At 38.5% G+C, this 16,656-nt stretch overlaps 1 protein-coding gene across 2 annotated transcripts; it reads left to right on the top strand.

Annotated features, from left to right (window-relative positions):
• The first annotated feature begins 32 nt into the window (after positions 1-32).
• Positions 33-16,576, top strand: LOC137036423 (ATPase family AAA domain-containing protein 2-like). 2 transcript variants are annotated; one of them, XM_067410597.1, is made up of 28 exons: positions 33-316; positions 1,095-1,213; positions 1,330-1,382; positions 1,464-1,614; positions 3,690-3,771; positions 3,858-3,948; positions 4,389-4,553; positions 4,703-4,814; positions 5,508-5,609; positions 5,864-5,972; positions 6,051-6,166; positions 6,305-6,479; positions 6,572-6,660; positions 6,760-6,919; positions 7,027-7,117; positions 7,357-7,671; positions 7,821-7,941; positions 8,707-8,893; positions 8,980-9,165; positions 9,290-9,425; positions 9,510-9,706; positions 9,817-9,976; positions 10,178-10,300; positions 10,385-10,543; positions 13,357-13,785; positions 13,880-14,013; positions 16,144-16,272; positions 16,414-16,576. In XM_067410597.1, the coding sequence occupies exons 1-28, from the start codon at positions 179-181 to the stop codon at positions 16,444-16,446; spliced, it is 4,062 nt and encodes a 1,353-aa protein (XP_067266698.1). In that variant the 5' UTR covers positions 33-178; the 3' UTR covers positions 16,447-16,576. The 2 variants fall into 2 exon arrangements, with proteins under 2 accessions (XP_067266698.1, XP_067266691.1); XM_067410590.1 differs by having other exon boundaries at positions 1,077-1,213.
• Positions 16,577-16,656: the final 80 nt, after the last annotated feature.

Here is a 16,656-nt window from a genome sequence, read left to right as displayed (position 1 = left end):
CGTTATGTCATTCGACTGTAAGTGACGTTTATGGCGCCAGAAATCAAGGAGGAGCGGAGTGCTTTTTCAAAACGATGTGTTATCGTCCAAAGTACTCGGCGTATTAAAATCTTGACAAACACTTCTTAAAGTGAGGTTAACAGTGAATGGTCCGGGGGTCTTTTAAGGCTCGTTAAAGATGGTGATGTTGCGCAGTAACGGTGATATGGACTCGAGCTCGGAGTTTCTGTCGCTGAACCCGCCTCAGCGAAAGTCCGCACGGCTTAAAAAGGCCCATGATGACAGTTTAACGAGCGCCGAGGACAGTCCGGCCAATGTGAGTAAATAACTCTTCTTTACAAGTACAAATATGTCAGTGATTTGTTTGTTTACCTACAGTAAAACTCTCGCTCTATCAAAACAAAGTTGGCGGTTAAAATGAGCGCGAGAAGCTTGAATGAACTGCATGAGCGCGCGACTTGTTAACTGTACAAAAATAAATGAGTTGATCTTCAATGTTTCATCGCATATACACAGGTAATAGTGTATCCTTGCAGGAGGATGAATGTAAATGGGTAGTTGACAAGTCAAAATCATAATTTAGTTGAACTTTTACTGCAATGAAGAATATCCATTCATAGCTTAACGTTACACAGTGCACAATATATACATTTTAATCACCTGCAAATAGTTGTGTTGTGACACTTTTGAAAGTAAGAAATATTTCATGTAATCTCATGAAATATGAGCTCCTGTGTGTGTGTATATAACGTTAGTTGATATAAAAATGTTTTTAAAAATAGTTATATATATACCCCCTGTTTCACAGACAAGGCTTAAGATAGTCCTAGACAAAAAAGCTGTTTTAACTGAAAGTAACTTGTACTTGCATATCTTAAATATGTTATTGTTTTGTTTCAAGATGCACACCAGTAATGTTTTTATCAAGTGTAGTTTATAAAAATTACTTAAATATTTTAATTGAACTAAGACCCAATCCTGGCTTAATCTAAGCCCTGTTTGTGAAACCGGGCCATAGAGTATAGCATGTCATTCGACTGGACACTGCTATGATACTCTGAATGTGATTGTTTTAGGGATTTTTGTCTGTAAAGGAGGAAAACAGCATGACGAGCAGAACTCAAAGGGGAAGACATGTAGTTACCTTCGCTGATATGAATGGACAAACCAGCAAATCGCCTCCAAAAGATGAGAAAAGTGGGAGGAATTTAAGGTGTCATGGTTTCATTTCTGGTCCTCCAAATTTTTAATCAATAATCACGTGACATACTGTATTTACTTGATACACTATTAACCTGTATATTGTATTATTTATTCATTCATTCATAGGAAATCTCCAAGATTCCAGGCAGATGGGGAGAGATCGGCAGATGAGCACACAGGTAGGCACGTCAGAGTATTTGATAAACGTCAGTTTTGTTGGTTTGCTTGCTTGCGTAAAATGAACCCATTACTTTCTTCAGATGAGGTGGAATCAACTCCCACTTCTCGAAGCCTGCGTGCTCGAATTCAAAGGCGAGAAGAAGACAGTGCCGTGAGGCGTAGCTCCAGAATCACAAGATATAAGCTTGATGCCAGGAACCAGTCGGTCCTCTATGACAGGCTCATCACAAAGTATGCACTAATATAGAATACAGTTATATTTCTGTTTATAAGGACAGTAACTAAATTAAGTCACACTTCATGGTTTTCACATTTTGATGATCAGAAGTCAAACATGTAGTATATTCACTTTAGACTAGGATGGGGTGAAATGGCCCAAAAAATTATCATGATAAAAATTTTCATATCAGTCGATATCAATAATTATCATGATGAATGTCAAATATGTATTTCCCATATTTTTCCTACAATGCCATGGTATAGTTAGTGTCACTACAGTAAATGCATGGTAAATGATGACAGTTTTCAATTGAAAAGCCTTCTGACTGTATCATTGCTCAGTGTTTCTCCTGTTTGTTAGCGCCGTTTCATCTGGTTTAAAACCAGTTTAAATCACCAAGACGTTTGTATTCTTTGCTGAATTCAAGCGCTTCTCACTAGGGATGGGCATTTTTGGCATTTTTTCATTTCGATCATCAATAGGTTTCAAAAACGGTTAATTGAGTATTTGGGGGCGGGGCATGGCTGTCATGGAGACAATAAAAATATCTGAAGACTGTTAGGAAAATGAATGTTTAAAATAAAAATATGACATGAAAACATGATTAGAACAGCGTTAGATTGATTATGATGCAGCAATATTTTTAATAAGGAAGCATCTAAAAGGAATAGCCTTTCCTGAGGTGAGTGATGCCAATAAACTGAAGCCCGTTCTATGACACATCCTATGACATTAATCAGATAACTTTGATGCATAATATTAATGTAATATTACAACTTGTATCGGCACAAAAGGATGCAAATGCCAGTGAACTTTAAGTTACGCGCTAGAGAGATAGAGAGAGCTTGCACGCTTTCACGACAGCGCGCTGAATAACAGGTAAGGACAGAATTTACTGTAGATTTCTATAAAGTTCTCATTATAATGCCATGTTTATGGCAGATCTGTGCTTTATTTTAATCACATTATTAAGTGATTCCTTAAATCACCTGCATGTTTTCGAAGCCATGCGAATTATGTCATTAAACATATATGATGAAAAATACACTGCTGCATTATTATAATATCAGTATTTTTATTATTTTTTTTAAAAGCAATATGTCTGTCTCAAGTAACTCAGTCAATATCAGGCATTGCATTTGAGCATGAAACTAAACCCTGATATGCAGCGCATTAAGCATCTTAATAAATGTTGATATCCTGACCCAGCGCATCCTATAGTAAATTAATCAGATGTCTAAAGATCTGCAAAAGGTTTGCGAATGCAAACGTGAGCTTGACCGAAAGTGTAACTCCGATTGTGCTTTAAAAAGTGTCACAAATATTTCAGCAATATTTTGGATTCAATTTGCACTTTCTGATCAACCAAAATGTTATTTTACTGTATGAAAATCACTCATGATTATTGCTAAATTAATTATGAATAGAATTTAAAGGAAATTTTTTTTAAGCACAAGATAAAAGCTTGGTGCCGCACAGCTTGCATTGAACTGTATTTTTTGTCTATCTTGTCAAAGTGAAACTAGACATCACTAAGTGACTTTGAGGCCATTCTCTCTCTTCTACCTCTTTTGACACATGCTGTGTAAAGCTAAACAGTCGGAGCTGAGGGCACCGGCCAAAGAGCTGCTATAACCAATCAGGAGAAAAACAAAAAAATAAATTTCGATCATTGTTTACATGATTGATCGTCGCTGTCACGGTCGAGTACTCAGTCGCTGTTGCACATCCCTACTTCTCACGGGATCTCACAGCGCTGTTTAGTGCTCGTGTGAGACCGATCAGAGAGTAAACGCATCTGTTCTAGTAAGCTTGCACTGCCATTTAAACTTTGCGCCAAATGGATAAATGGTCCGTGTGGAGCTGTTCAAAGAAGTATCACTGTTTTGTAACAGTAAACACTTTTTGTAAACACATACTGAACTTTTGATATTGTTTTATCAAGAAAAATTGTATTGCGATAATTATTGTTATATCGCCCAGCCCTACTTTGGACTTTTATATTCAGACTCAGATGTGCAACTGGCTTTGTGTGTGGATATTTCTGTGGTTCTTGGTTCTCAGTGGCTGTTTTCGTTTATTTTAGCACTGCAGAGGCTGTGCTTCAGAAGATGGATGACATGCAGAAGATGCGTCGGAGACTGAGGAGCAGAGACGGTGAGGAGGAGGTGCGTCGTCAAGATCTTCATCACTGACTCCTCCACAGTACTTCAGTGATCAGCCAGGACTTAACTGTTTTTGTGTTCCTTTTTAGAATTTGAGAATTTACGCTGGAACAAAGAGGAAGAGGGTCACAAAACCTTCAGTCAGAGGACAGGAGGAGAGTTCAGACAACCAGGAGAATGGTGATGAAATTATTAATCCTGCTTTACTATAAGCTCATCCTGAATCAGTGTTTACTGCACCGTTATCTAGCAGTGGCTCTGCATCACTGGTGAATCTATAGTCCAACAACAAAAAAAAACATTTACATTAGCTCCAAAAGGTATTAGGACACTCATTACCATATTTATTAAGATAAGAAAAATGTTATACAGAGATTTGTTAGGTTTCAAATGACAAAACAATTAAACAAAAAATGGTGAAGCTAGTTCTAACACACAGGTGTAATAGATATATGAGACATGAATAAGTCTAATCACTGCCCTGTTGTTTATTTGGGATGTGTTAAAGGTGCAAATGTTTATTGTAATAATGGTATTATAATTAACTGCACATGTTCCACAAAATATTATTGGTTATTGTTTAGCATGTTGGTTGGCCTGAACCTGTATTTATTTCCCAGAATACAGTGATCAAGAGGAGGAGGAGGAGGATGGAGATGGTGAGGAAGAGGAAGAAGAAAATGATGAGGGAGATGAAGATGAGGATGAAGATGAAGAAGAGAATGGAAAGCGCTATGAGTTCAGACAAAGAAAAGCTGTTGTGCGTTACCAGGCGCCTCTTGAAGGTTAGTGTTGTAGTACATTGAGACCATGCACTGAATATGATGATTGGATACATCTATGATTTAGATGTACTTAAATCACCTTTTTATCTGCCTTTCATGTTTTTGTTTTATTATTTTCCTTTAATATATATATATTTTTTAAATTGTAGAGCCAAAAAAGCAGAGCATATTTTTTAAACGTCACTCCACCCCGGTTAGACGAAGATATACATTTAGTTCCTCAAGTCCCAGGAGATTGTACAACAACAGGAGGAGCACCAGGTCAGTACTAGTCATCTGTTTATCTTCAAATTATTTTATTTATTTAGTTTTAAAGAGCAAAATCTTGGACCATTAAGTATCATTTTGAGTCTTGGCTTGACAGGGTCTTGATTCATATTTGAAGGTGTGCTATGTTTGACACCCAGTCTTAAAAAAACGTGAGACATAGCGAGCAAGATACTGAAGGAACGGGCAAAATGTGGTGGCCAAAGACATTGTGTTAATAGACCAACAATTAAAAAACAGTGCAGATGGAACTCGCTCCATCACCCAACATCCTACTTTGAGTCAAGTATTAGAGTCTAGTCAAAATGCAAACCCCTACTTTGCACTTTCCATGTTGTAATCTTAGTGGCACTCATGTGTTTCCACTCATCTTTGTGTGCTTCTTTTGCTGTAGTCCAGGTGGGAGTGAGGGTAATGGGTAAGCCAAGCATTCATATAGCCTCACTAGATCTGCATGTGGAAAATTAAGGGGCTTTCAAAGTGAAGACTTTAAAATGTCATGCTAATATAATAATTACACTAATATATTTTGTGCACATTTAAATTAGTTTGTTTTGGGAAGAGGTGTTAGGAGGTGGTAAAGGAGGTGGTGGAGTATTTTATGAAAGTTTAGACTTTGCATTGATGCTATGAATGTTTTATGATAGTCTAAAATGCAATCTTTCTGTTCGTTTGTCTTCATCTCAGGAGAAGACATGCCATCCACAGTAGTGACTCTACCTCATCCTCTTCTGATGAAGAGAAATTTGAGAGACGGAGAAGTAAGAGCCGTACCAGGTCAATAAACAGGTAAAGTTTATCGCTGAAAGCTTTTATTTTAGAGATGCTATGCCTTCAAAAGGCATCTGGGTTCAAAGTCTTGCAGTGCAAACATGACCAATCAAGTGGCTCTGAAATACAACACCTGTACTTGTGCACACAATAGAGAAGCTATAACGATTGTAGAGTTGTTTCTTAGATTTCATTATCTAGATGTTGTAGTTTTTAAATATTTGAAAGCAATTATTAAATTTAGAAAAAAATTAATCACATTTTGCTTGTAGATGCCTCCCTATGAATTTACGGAAGGAGGATTTGTTGGGAATCCATAAGGACAGGATTAAAATTGGAGCAAGTCTTGCAGATGTTGACCCAATGCAAATTGACCAAACGGTATGTATTTGCCATTTGAATTGAACTACAAAAAATTTTTTAAAGATATTTTTATGACTGTTGGGTTTCCTTGTGCAGGTGCGCTTTGACAGCATTGGGGGTTTGGGCAGACACATCTCTGCACTGAAGGAGATGGTTGTGTTTCCTTTACTCTACCCTGAAGTCTTTGAGAAGTTTAAGATTCAGCCTCCAAGGTATGCAAAGTGATATTGATAAATATTCACATTAAAATGCCTATTTAGATGACTAACCAACAGTTTGCAAAAATGAGAGGTAATGCTGAATATCACCTTTGGCAGAACGCATGTTGAATGAATGTTATGTGTTTACAGAGGCTGTCTGTTCTACGGCCCTCCTGGCACAGGAAAGACTCTGGTTGCGCGAGCCCTAGCAAATGAGTGCAGCCAAGGCGAGAGGAAGGTGGCGTTCTTCATGAGGAAAGGGGCAGACTGTCTTAGCAAATGGGTGGGCGAGTCTGAGAGACAGCTCCGCCTCCTGTTTGACCAGGTTTCCCCACATTTCATTTAAAAAATGGTCATTCATTAATGCCTAATTTTGTCTCTGCATGATTAAAAGGAACTTTGTCATTTATTATAAAGGCATACCAGATGCGTCCATCAATTATCTTCTTTGATGAAATTGATGGCATCGCACCTGTTCGGTCCAGCCGGCAAGACCAGATACACAGGTGTGTTAGTCTGTCTCTTTTCTTTCTCTGAAGGCCTTTTTTTGCTGTTCTGTTATAACTGTTGAATCATTTGTTTGTTTGTGCTTCTGTTGTCTAAAGCTCCATTGTGTCCACCCTGTTGGCTCTCATGGATGGGCTGGACAGCCGTGGTGAGGTGGTTGTTATTGGAGCCACTAACCGCCTGGACTCCATCGATCCTGCGCTTAGACGGCCCGGACGATTTGACAGAGAGTTTCTCTTCAGCCTACCAGACAGAGAGGTGAGAGTTTGGAGCTCTATTGTGGAATGACTTATACAGTGTTTATTTTCAACCACAGTGAGTGTTTTGTTTAGGGTAACCTACAAGACGTTGTTGTTGCTTTGTAGGCTCGCAAAGATATTTTGAAGATCCATACCAGGCAGTGGGACCCGCAGCTGTCTGACGTGTTTCTTGAAGAGTTGGCTGACAAGTGTGTTGGTAAGAGCATCTCATTATTGAACCACCTCATGAGCCCATCTCGCATCAAAGCTTAGCTTTGTCTCAGCTTCCTCAGTGCCAACACAGATGCTGGAGCTTTCCAACACACCTCCAGGGCCTGGGTATATCTGTATTTGGGTTTTGTCCTGTCCAAGTAGGCTGTGCTTTGTTTAAATGAAATGCACTATCATCCCTGATTGTATACCAGTAGTCAAAATTATGGTTCCCTGTGCTCCCAGGTTACTGCGGTGCAGACATCAAAGCAGTGTGTGCAGAAGCAGCTCTGTGCGCCCTGCGCAGATGCTACCCCCAGATCTATGCTTCCTCCCAGAAACTCCTGCTGGATGTGGAGTCCATCAGCGTAAGTGGCCGGGACTTCCTCTCAGCCATGAGAAAGATAGTTCCAGCTTCACAGAGGGCGGTGGCATCTCCAGCTAAAGCGCTCACCCCTGTTATTGAACCTCTGCTGAGCTCTGCTCTCAATAACGCCATGGAGATGCTGCGGAGACTCTTTCCTCATGTAGAGCAGGGCCTCAAGAAGAAAAGAGACACTGGTAAAGAAAGCTTGCTATTTTTATCTCCCATCTACACAGCAATATGCTAAAAGCACTCAGAACACCTTAGCACCTTTCTAGGAATTGTAGATGTAGTTTGCATTTTGAAATTCTTAATCATCAATGCAAGTAAATATTTTCTATTTTAGATGGTGTGTCTGGCATCTTAGAGGATCTGCTGCAGAGTGAAGATGAGGGGTCCTCTGTGTGCTCTAGTAATAAAGGCCAGAAGAACACTGGACCTTCTCCATCTGCTCTTCAACTGAACAGGTTAGAAATGCAGAAAACTGACTTCTATGTTGACTTGGTTTTTGCATCTGGAGAAGCACAAATATATTTGTAACACAAGCCTGAAGTTTTATTGTCGTAAATAATTTCCTGATATACAGTTTAAGGGCTAAACCTGAGTGATATGAAGTATGTAATGTACTCTGAACTGTTTATATGTGGGTTCATCCACAGTATACAGAAATGAGATCACAGGAAGCCTTGTTATGAGATAAAAGATATTGCCACAAAGTTTTGTGTAGTCAAAGATTTGTTCTAAAAAGGGATACAACTTTTCTTACATTAAAAAAAAAAAAAAAAAAAAAAAAAAAACACCAGATCCAGTTTATCCTCAACAACAGTTTTTCTTAATCATGCCTATGCAGAATATGCATACATTAGGTAAAACAGTCAAATTGAAATTAAATTACACTAATAATAATAACTATTGTTATTATTATTATTGTTGTTTTGCAATCTTGGATTCTTTCATTGTAATGTATTCTAGGATTTCTCTAAAAAAGATGCAACTTTGTTTTGCTACTTAGTTTTTGAAACAGTCTTCTGAGCATGCCCATGATGCCTTATGCTGTCTTTGGAGGCCACTCACTAATTATTTGGAACAAAGCTGCAGACTACAAAACATGTTCAATTACTATGGAATTTCACTGATGACAGTAGTGAAATGTAGTGTTCAGCCTGTGGTATAGTTTAAGTCATTTTGACCTATTTGTCACTGCTTCATTTCTTTCATTACCTGTATTACAGGAGTGCCCTGCATCAGCCCACCTCATTCAGACCCAGACTGCTACTCTGTGGGACATCAGGTTCTGGTCAGACCTCACACTTGGCTCCTGCTATTCTTCATGCCCTGGAGAAGTTCACCGTTTATACACTTGATGTTGCTGTGTTGTATGGAGTCAGTTCAGCCACCCCAGAGGAAGCTTGTGCTCAGGTGAACACATTGAATTTATACAAGATTTCAAGATACCCTGATAAACTTGTTTTATTAATTGACCATTGATCTGTATTGTACATCAGGTTTTCTGTGAGGCGAGGAGAACTGCTCCCAGTATTCTGTATATTCCACACATCCAGCGCTGGTGGGACACCGTGAGCTCCACTTTAAAGGCCACATTCATCAGTCTCCTGCAGGACATTCCTTCATTCTGCCCCTGCCTCCTTCTCGCCACATGCAGCTTTCCTCACGACACACTCTATCCTGAGGTACCGCATGAACTGTATAACCGGTACTGGGGCTTATTTGGCCTAAAGGCTAAATGAAATATCATTTATGATGATTTTTATGTTATTGTATGACTTTTTTTTTTTTTTTTTTACCTGTTTAAAGGTGCAGGACCTTTTCCATGTTGAGTATGGTGAGGTGTTCGATGTTCCACTTCCTTCTCGGGAGGAGAGGCTCAGATTCTTTGAGGATCTTATTTTAAATCAAGCTGCTAAAGCACCAGCATCTAAGAGAGAAGCAGGTGAGTATTTTTGTGGTGTTTTTCACATTCTTAGTGGAGTGTTTTCACGCACACCTGTGAGAAATCTCACTCTCTCCTTCTCAGTGGTCCGGGCACTAGAGGTGTTACCGGTGGCCCCTCCACCGCCTCCCCGCCAGCTGTCTGAGCTGGAGATGCAGAAGCTAGAAGAGCAGGAAGAGGACACACTCAGGGAACTCCGCCTCTTCCTGCGAGATGTCACCAACCGACTGGCTCAGGACAAACGCTTCAAGGCTTTTACAAAGCCTGTGGACACAGAAGAGGTAAGACAAGTTTTCTGTCCCACGTTCCTTCTATATCAACTCCAACTGTTGATATAATGCTGAACCAGTTCTATATCCTCACTGAAGTCATATGGTTTTCATTGGAACAGGTTCCCGATTACACTACAGTCATCAAACAGCCCATGGACTTGTCCACAGTGCTATCTAGAATTGATCTGCACAAGTATGAAACTGTTGCGGCTTACCTGCATGATGTGGATCTGATTTGGCAGAATGCCCTTGAGTACAATCCAGACAGAGACCCCTCAGGTAGGCTGGGAATTGTAATGGTTATATATTTTTTTATATGAATGTATGTGTGTGTTTGTGATTTGTCTACTGAACATTAGTGACAACCGCTGAATTGTATGTAGGTGGTTTACAGTTTCGAAAGAAAGCGTTTTACAAATTGCATGATATTTGTGTGATTTCTGAACCATCCAATATCCATGATGTTTGTGTTTGTAATAGATCGGCTCATCAGACACCGTGCCTGTGCTCTCAAGGACACTGTGCATGCCATAATCAGAGATGAATTAGATGAGGACTTTGAGAAGATCTGCGCTGAGATCAGGGAGTCTCGCAGCAAACGAGGTTTCAGTGACACTGTGTTGATTTTAATGTTGGATCATATTTGGATTGGATCAATCACTTACAATTATAATATTTTATTTTTAGGGTCCGCCTCATCACGGTTCACTCCTGCCTACTACCACGTGCTGCCAAAGGTGTCCGCTACAGTCGAGCAAAAGATGAGTGATCCAGCACCCAGTAAAGATGCTACGCCTGTGCCAGCACCAACAGTCTTGACACTACGTCAAACAGGAATTAATACAGGTGACTGACAGAGCAATATTTCCTGACATCCAGTGCTCAATACTCTCATCTAGAGCTGCACGATTCTGGTTAAATTGAGTATCATGAAAATGGAGATCACTATTCTCCCACGATTCTAAATAGACATTTAAACATAATAACATGTTATGTTAAATGTTAATTGCTGCAGTCTATTTAAAAAATATTTAATTATTTTGAATTAATTATTTAAAAAAATGTTTTGAGTGAATGATTCAATGACTCATACAGACTTAACTGGATAAATCAGAATTTTTTAACAAATCTCTTAAAGGTGCCGTAGAACGCGTTTTTAAAAGATGTAATATAAGTCTAAGGTGTCCCCTGAATGTGTCTGTGACGTTTCAGCTCAAAATACCCCATAGATTTTTTTATTTATTTTTTTATTCATTTTTTTTTTTTAACTGCCTATTTTGGGGCATCATTAAATATGCGCCGATTCAGGCTGCTGCCCCTTTAAATTCTCTTGCTCCCCGCCCCGAGCTCGCGACTGCCTTAAACAGCATAAACAAAGTTCACACAGCTAATATAACCCTCAAAATGGATCTTTACAAAGTTTTCGTCATGCAGCATGTCTAATCGTGTAAGTACAGTATTTATTTGGATGTTTACATTTGATTCCGAATGGGTTTGAGGCTATGCTCCGTTGTTAACTGGCTAACACTACACTGTTGGAGAGATTTATAAAAAATGAAGTTGTGTTTATGAATTATACAGACTGCAAGTGTTTAATAATGAAAATAGTGACAGCTCTTGTCTCCGTGAATACAGTAAGAAACGATGGTAACTTTAACAACATTTAACAGTACTTAGCAACATGTTAATGAAACATTTAGAAAGACAATTTACAAATATCACAAAAAATATCATGTTATCATGGATCATGTCAGTTATTATCGCTCCATCTGCAGACCTGCCAACATGTACGCATTTTGCGTACCAGGTACGCATTTTGACCTCAAAGTACGCTGGTACGATTTGTCACTCTATACTACGCAAAAACCCGGTGACTCCTCTGTGCACGCCTAGTACTCAAATCCAGCAAAAGAGTTCGACCAATCAGTGCTGGGTTCATTTCTCCAAATAGCAAGCAGGGATGATTGACAAATGCGTACGGCCTAATGGGCCTATCAATAAAAAGACACTGCAAATCGACAGCAACACAAAATCCCGCTCAATCCCTCCTTCCACTCCCGCCGTCTCAGTGACTGAATTCTCAAGCGAGGACAGCATACTCAGGCACTGTTAACTCCTTAAGGTAAACGGGTATAAAATGCACAAGTAATGTTGAACAACAAATCAAAATAAAATTGAAACCGTTGATTATGAAAATGTTGTGATGTGTGACTAACTGACAAGCGCGAGTCTGGAGAAACATGCGTTTATTTATTCTCAGTGTTCAGAAACGTATAGCCTACATGTGTTGCGTTATTGTGTTAATACTAACTAAAGTAACTAATTATGTTACATAGCCTACTTATTTTGTATGACAACTAGCACATTAGTTACTTCTGCATTTAAAATGACCGTTGTCTCAATGCTGCGCGAGCCCTCTCTCATAAAGACAAACGCGCGCGCGCACACAGAGGTAAAATGAAAATTGCTGTGTTTGGTTTAAAATTTGTTCTTTCTTGTGTTATTTTTTTGTCAGAAAAGATTTTTTATTATCCACCCTTGTTTTTTAAATTTGTTAAATGAGGGACGCTTTAGTTAACAACCCCCCGTTATATGACTAACTTCTTGATATTCTTGAATACTCAGTTTGTTTGCTCTTATTGGTCCTTTCAATTCGTTGTCAACTGTTTTCTATAAATATGTTTGTATTGTCTAACCTTTATTCAGTGAATGTTTGTCTTGTTTATAATTCAAAGACAGCACGCTACAAATAGAAACCCTTTTTTCTGTGGGATTTAGTATCATATTTGGATATTGGAATAATAAATTAAGTATTTTAAATGAATCACATGTAAACTCAATGTTTACTATTTTGTAAGGGTTTCTTAATTGTAGACTAGTTTTCATTACAAAACCTGTATAAACGATTCAACTAATTGTCAAATAAAAAAAAAAATTAACAGTCAAAATTAGATTAATGAAGATGGGTGTGTGTGCTTTGTGTTTTTTAAACCTTCCCCCCCCCCCCCCCCAAAAAAAAAAAAACATGCCCCATCCTGTCACACTGGTACTCGAAAAAAAAATTCCAAGATTGGCAGGTCTGCATCTGCCATTTTTCCTATTGTCCTTGCTTGCTTACCTAGTCAGATGCTTCTGCTGTGCACATCCAGACGTTGTGCCCTTGTGTAATGCCTTGAACATGGGCTGGCATATGCAAATATTGGGGTCGTACATATTAATGATCCTGACTGTTACGTAACAGTCAGTGTTTTAAACAAATGAGATTTGCACAAGAAGGAGGAAACAGCGGTGTTTGAGCCTCACTGTATGTCATTTCCATGTACTGAACTCTTGTTATTCAACTATGCCAAGGTAAATTCAAATTTTCATTCTATGGCACCTTTAATGATTCAATGACATACATTTTTTTTCAACAGTCATTTGTTGCCACCTACTGGTGTAACATTGTAATTGATTAAATCTTTATTTGAAATGTCAAGTTATTTCAATAGGTGATTTACTTGAGATTGCAATCTTTTAACGATTAATCGTGCAGCTCCACTCTCCTTCATGTGGTAGAATTTGACATTTTAACAACAATTTATACTTAAAATATTTTACCAGTACGTTTAACATCAAGTCAGATTGGTAGGAAAATTAAATATTTTGTCTATCCACAGCTTCACAGATGAAAAAGAAGAGGAAAAACCGATGGAGAAATGGCTTCATTCGCAGAAAGAAGTCTTGCTCACAATTAAACGCTAAAGACAACCCTAACACAGCAGAATCAGGGGATGAAGATGAGGATGAAGATGATGGAAAACTGGCTGAGAGTGAAGATCCAGAAAAGATGAAAGATGTTGAATGTGAGTCAATGGAGGCTGATGAGTGTGCTCATGCAGAAGAACCCACAGAATCCACTGCAGTAGCGCAAAACAACATCACTAATGAGGGACGGGAACATGACAATACTACCTCTGCAGTGGATGAGGTTATAAGTGTTGAGACCGTCCAGAATAATGCCACAGATGGGCAAATTGAACTCCAGGCATCAGAGAGCACTGAACCTAAGAGGACAGAGCCAAGTGCAGAGGACAGCAGTGGAATGGGTTAGTAAATCACAAACCCATTTAGCATATATTCTTACAGTTGTGGTGTTTCTATGAACATGAAGCAGTCCTTGAGTTTGCATTGGTTTTTCAGAGTTCAGACAAAGGCGGATGACAAGAGGTTTTAAGATCCAAGCCGAACAGCAGAGTCTCATCAGTGTGGATGCTGCCATGAAGATCCTGGAGCAGAAAAACTTGCCTCTTATTGTGGACCACAACAAACTGAAAGTAAGTCAGGATTTAGCATTAAGCTTTGTATTAGTAGAATACCACTAGTATTTTTGAATTACCGTGCTTTCCCCCTTCATATCAGCCCGAGATGAGAGATTTATGCATTTTTATTCTGTAAAAAAAGCCTCCGATGACGCAAAATGACGATTTTTGTGTCATCGGAGGCTTTTTTGGCCAGAGGCTTAAAACTACAGCCAGTAATAGCAGGTAGTTCCGCATTTTTTCACCACGCCCATACATATGCGCGTTTGAGGTTACTCACGGACATAGATCAAAGATTTTATCAAAAATGGGTGTCAATTATATTTTTAAGCTTAATTAACTTTATTTTGTCTGCACTACATCAGTGGTTCATCTCGCAAATTTATCGGTCTCTGCAGTCATCTCAACCAATACAGCAACAGGCTTTTGTGGTAACGTTAGCATAAATAGATAAATAGACTAACTCAGTTTTACAGAACAGTGGCTTTACTTTGATAAGTCAACTTATATGCAACTTATATGTAATTGTCTATCTAACGTTACTTTGCTAAGTTTGCAGTTTTACTGCTACCTACAACACTACATATAGGCTACTGTGTTATCAGTCTAGTACCATCAGTCTTACCTCTGGGCGAATACGCTTAGTACCAGATGGCCCAGGCTGTTTGTCCTCTGGGAAAGTGTATATCGATGGTATCACAGTGTCCTTCAGAATGGTTCTCTTCATTGCAAAGATATTTGGTTCGTAGTCCTCGTGCTTGAAATGGAGACTACATATTCTGCGTTTTTTTTAGGTTTTCTATAACGGTGTCATCTCCAAACTTTGGGTGTTTGATGGCCCGCAGCCACTGTTTACATCGCTCCAAATCTTTAACTTAATCAGAAAATGATGGAAACTTACTTGTCCTTTCCTGATTTTGGGTGTACATCCAGGTACAAAGCAGTTTAGCACCATTTCGCTGTAAATGTATGAACTAACTCACGATTTATAGAATTAATATGTAACAGAGCAAGCCTAGTTGTTTGAATTTTCCGGATAATGCTGCCTGTAACCGATAGGCGTGGTTTGGGCGTGGCCTCGCAAGGTCAGCAAAACAAGTGCATTCTGGGAGTTGTTGTCTTTCATTCACATTAGTCAAAAATAAATTTTCTGCCTTTTCTCAATCTAGAAAGCTCCAAATTCAAAAATAATTTCACTTTTCTACTACATAAATGACCAATTTTAAATACACATTCATCTTTCCAGGGGTGAAGTACCCCTTTAAAGGATTACTCTACTTTCAAATAAAATTTTCCTGATAATTTACTCACCCCCATGTCATCCAAGATGTCCATGTCCTTTCTTCAGAAAGAAAGAAATTAAGGTTTTTGATGAAAACATCCCAGGATTATTCTCCTTATAGTGGACTTCAATTGGCCTCCAAATGGTTGAAGGTCAAAATTATAGTTTCAGTGCAGCTTCAAAGGGCTTTAAACGATCCCAGATGAGGAATAGGGCTCTTATCTAGTGAAACGATCGGTCATTTTGGAAAAAATGTATATGCTTTGTATAAACAAATGATGGCCTTCCAAGTGCTTCCGCCAAAACCACATTTTCGTATTCTTCAAAAAGCTTAGACTGTACTTCCTCCACCTTCCCTATTCAACTTACAGAACGAACGCACCGCCAGTTCCTTTTTTTCCGTAAGTAGAATAGGGAAGGCGTAAGAAGTACAGCGTAAGCTTTTTGAAGAATACGAAAATGTGGTTTTGGCGGGAGCACTTGGAAGGCGCTCATTTGTTTATATAAAGCATATACATTTAATTTTTTTTCCTAAAATTACTGATCTTTTCGCTAGATAAGACCCTTATTCCTCATCTGGGATCGTTTAAAGCCCTTTGAAGCTGCACTGAAACGTTTGTCAAATTAAATGTTTATCAAAAACCTTAATTTCTTTTCGACCTAAGAAAGAAAGACATAAACATGTTGGATGTCATGGGGGTGAGTAAATTATCAGGAAAATTTTATTTGAAAGTGGACTAATCCTTTAACTGCAGAAACTATTACATTAAGTGTAATCGAAGACCTTGTAGTGTGCATGTTAACTTGACTTTTACATGGGAAAGGTGTTTTAAGTCTCCATTTTGTTTTCGTTCCTGATTCAGGAACTTCTACAGAGAGTTGTGGACATGACAGAGGGATATGAGGTCAATCAACTGGAGAAACTTTATGCTCTGTTGTGCCAGAGCATTTATAGACACAGGAAAGATTATGACAAGACTGCACTTATACAGGTACGTTTTGATGATGCAGAAACTACTATTCTGTTGATTGTGCAGTACATTAAAACTAGTTGAGCCATAAGCCTTTTAAATGTGAAAAACATTGTTTTAATTACTGTAACTGCCTAATGTGTATTTTCTTTTCTTTTCCAGGAGATGTCAAAAGAAGTTGAAGAATTTTCCTAGTTTTCTTTTTTTAATAAACAAAACTACACAATATATTTCTTACAAGAACTGGTCTATAAATTATATTTTGCTTATTCTTTAGTCTTATCTTTGAGTTTTGTGCTTTTCGAGTGCATATTAAAGCCTTTATCACAATTCACATTGTCTCGCACTTTGGTTTTCATATCAAACATATGGTTTTATAATGGTACAAACATCTGATCTACTCTT

Source organism: Chanodichthys erythropterus, chromosome 2 (genome assembly GCF_024489055.1).
Source record: "Chanodichthys erythropterus isolate Z2021 chromosome 2, ASM2448905v1, whole genome shotgun sequence".
Lineage (NCBI taxonomy): Eukaryota > Metazoa > Chordata > Actinopteri > Cypriniformes > Xenocyprididae > Chanodichthys > Chanodichthys erythropterus.
The sequence above is the reverse complement of the archived record's forward strand: the minus strand, read 5'-3'. Positions and strand labels throughout refer to the sequence as shown.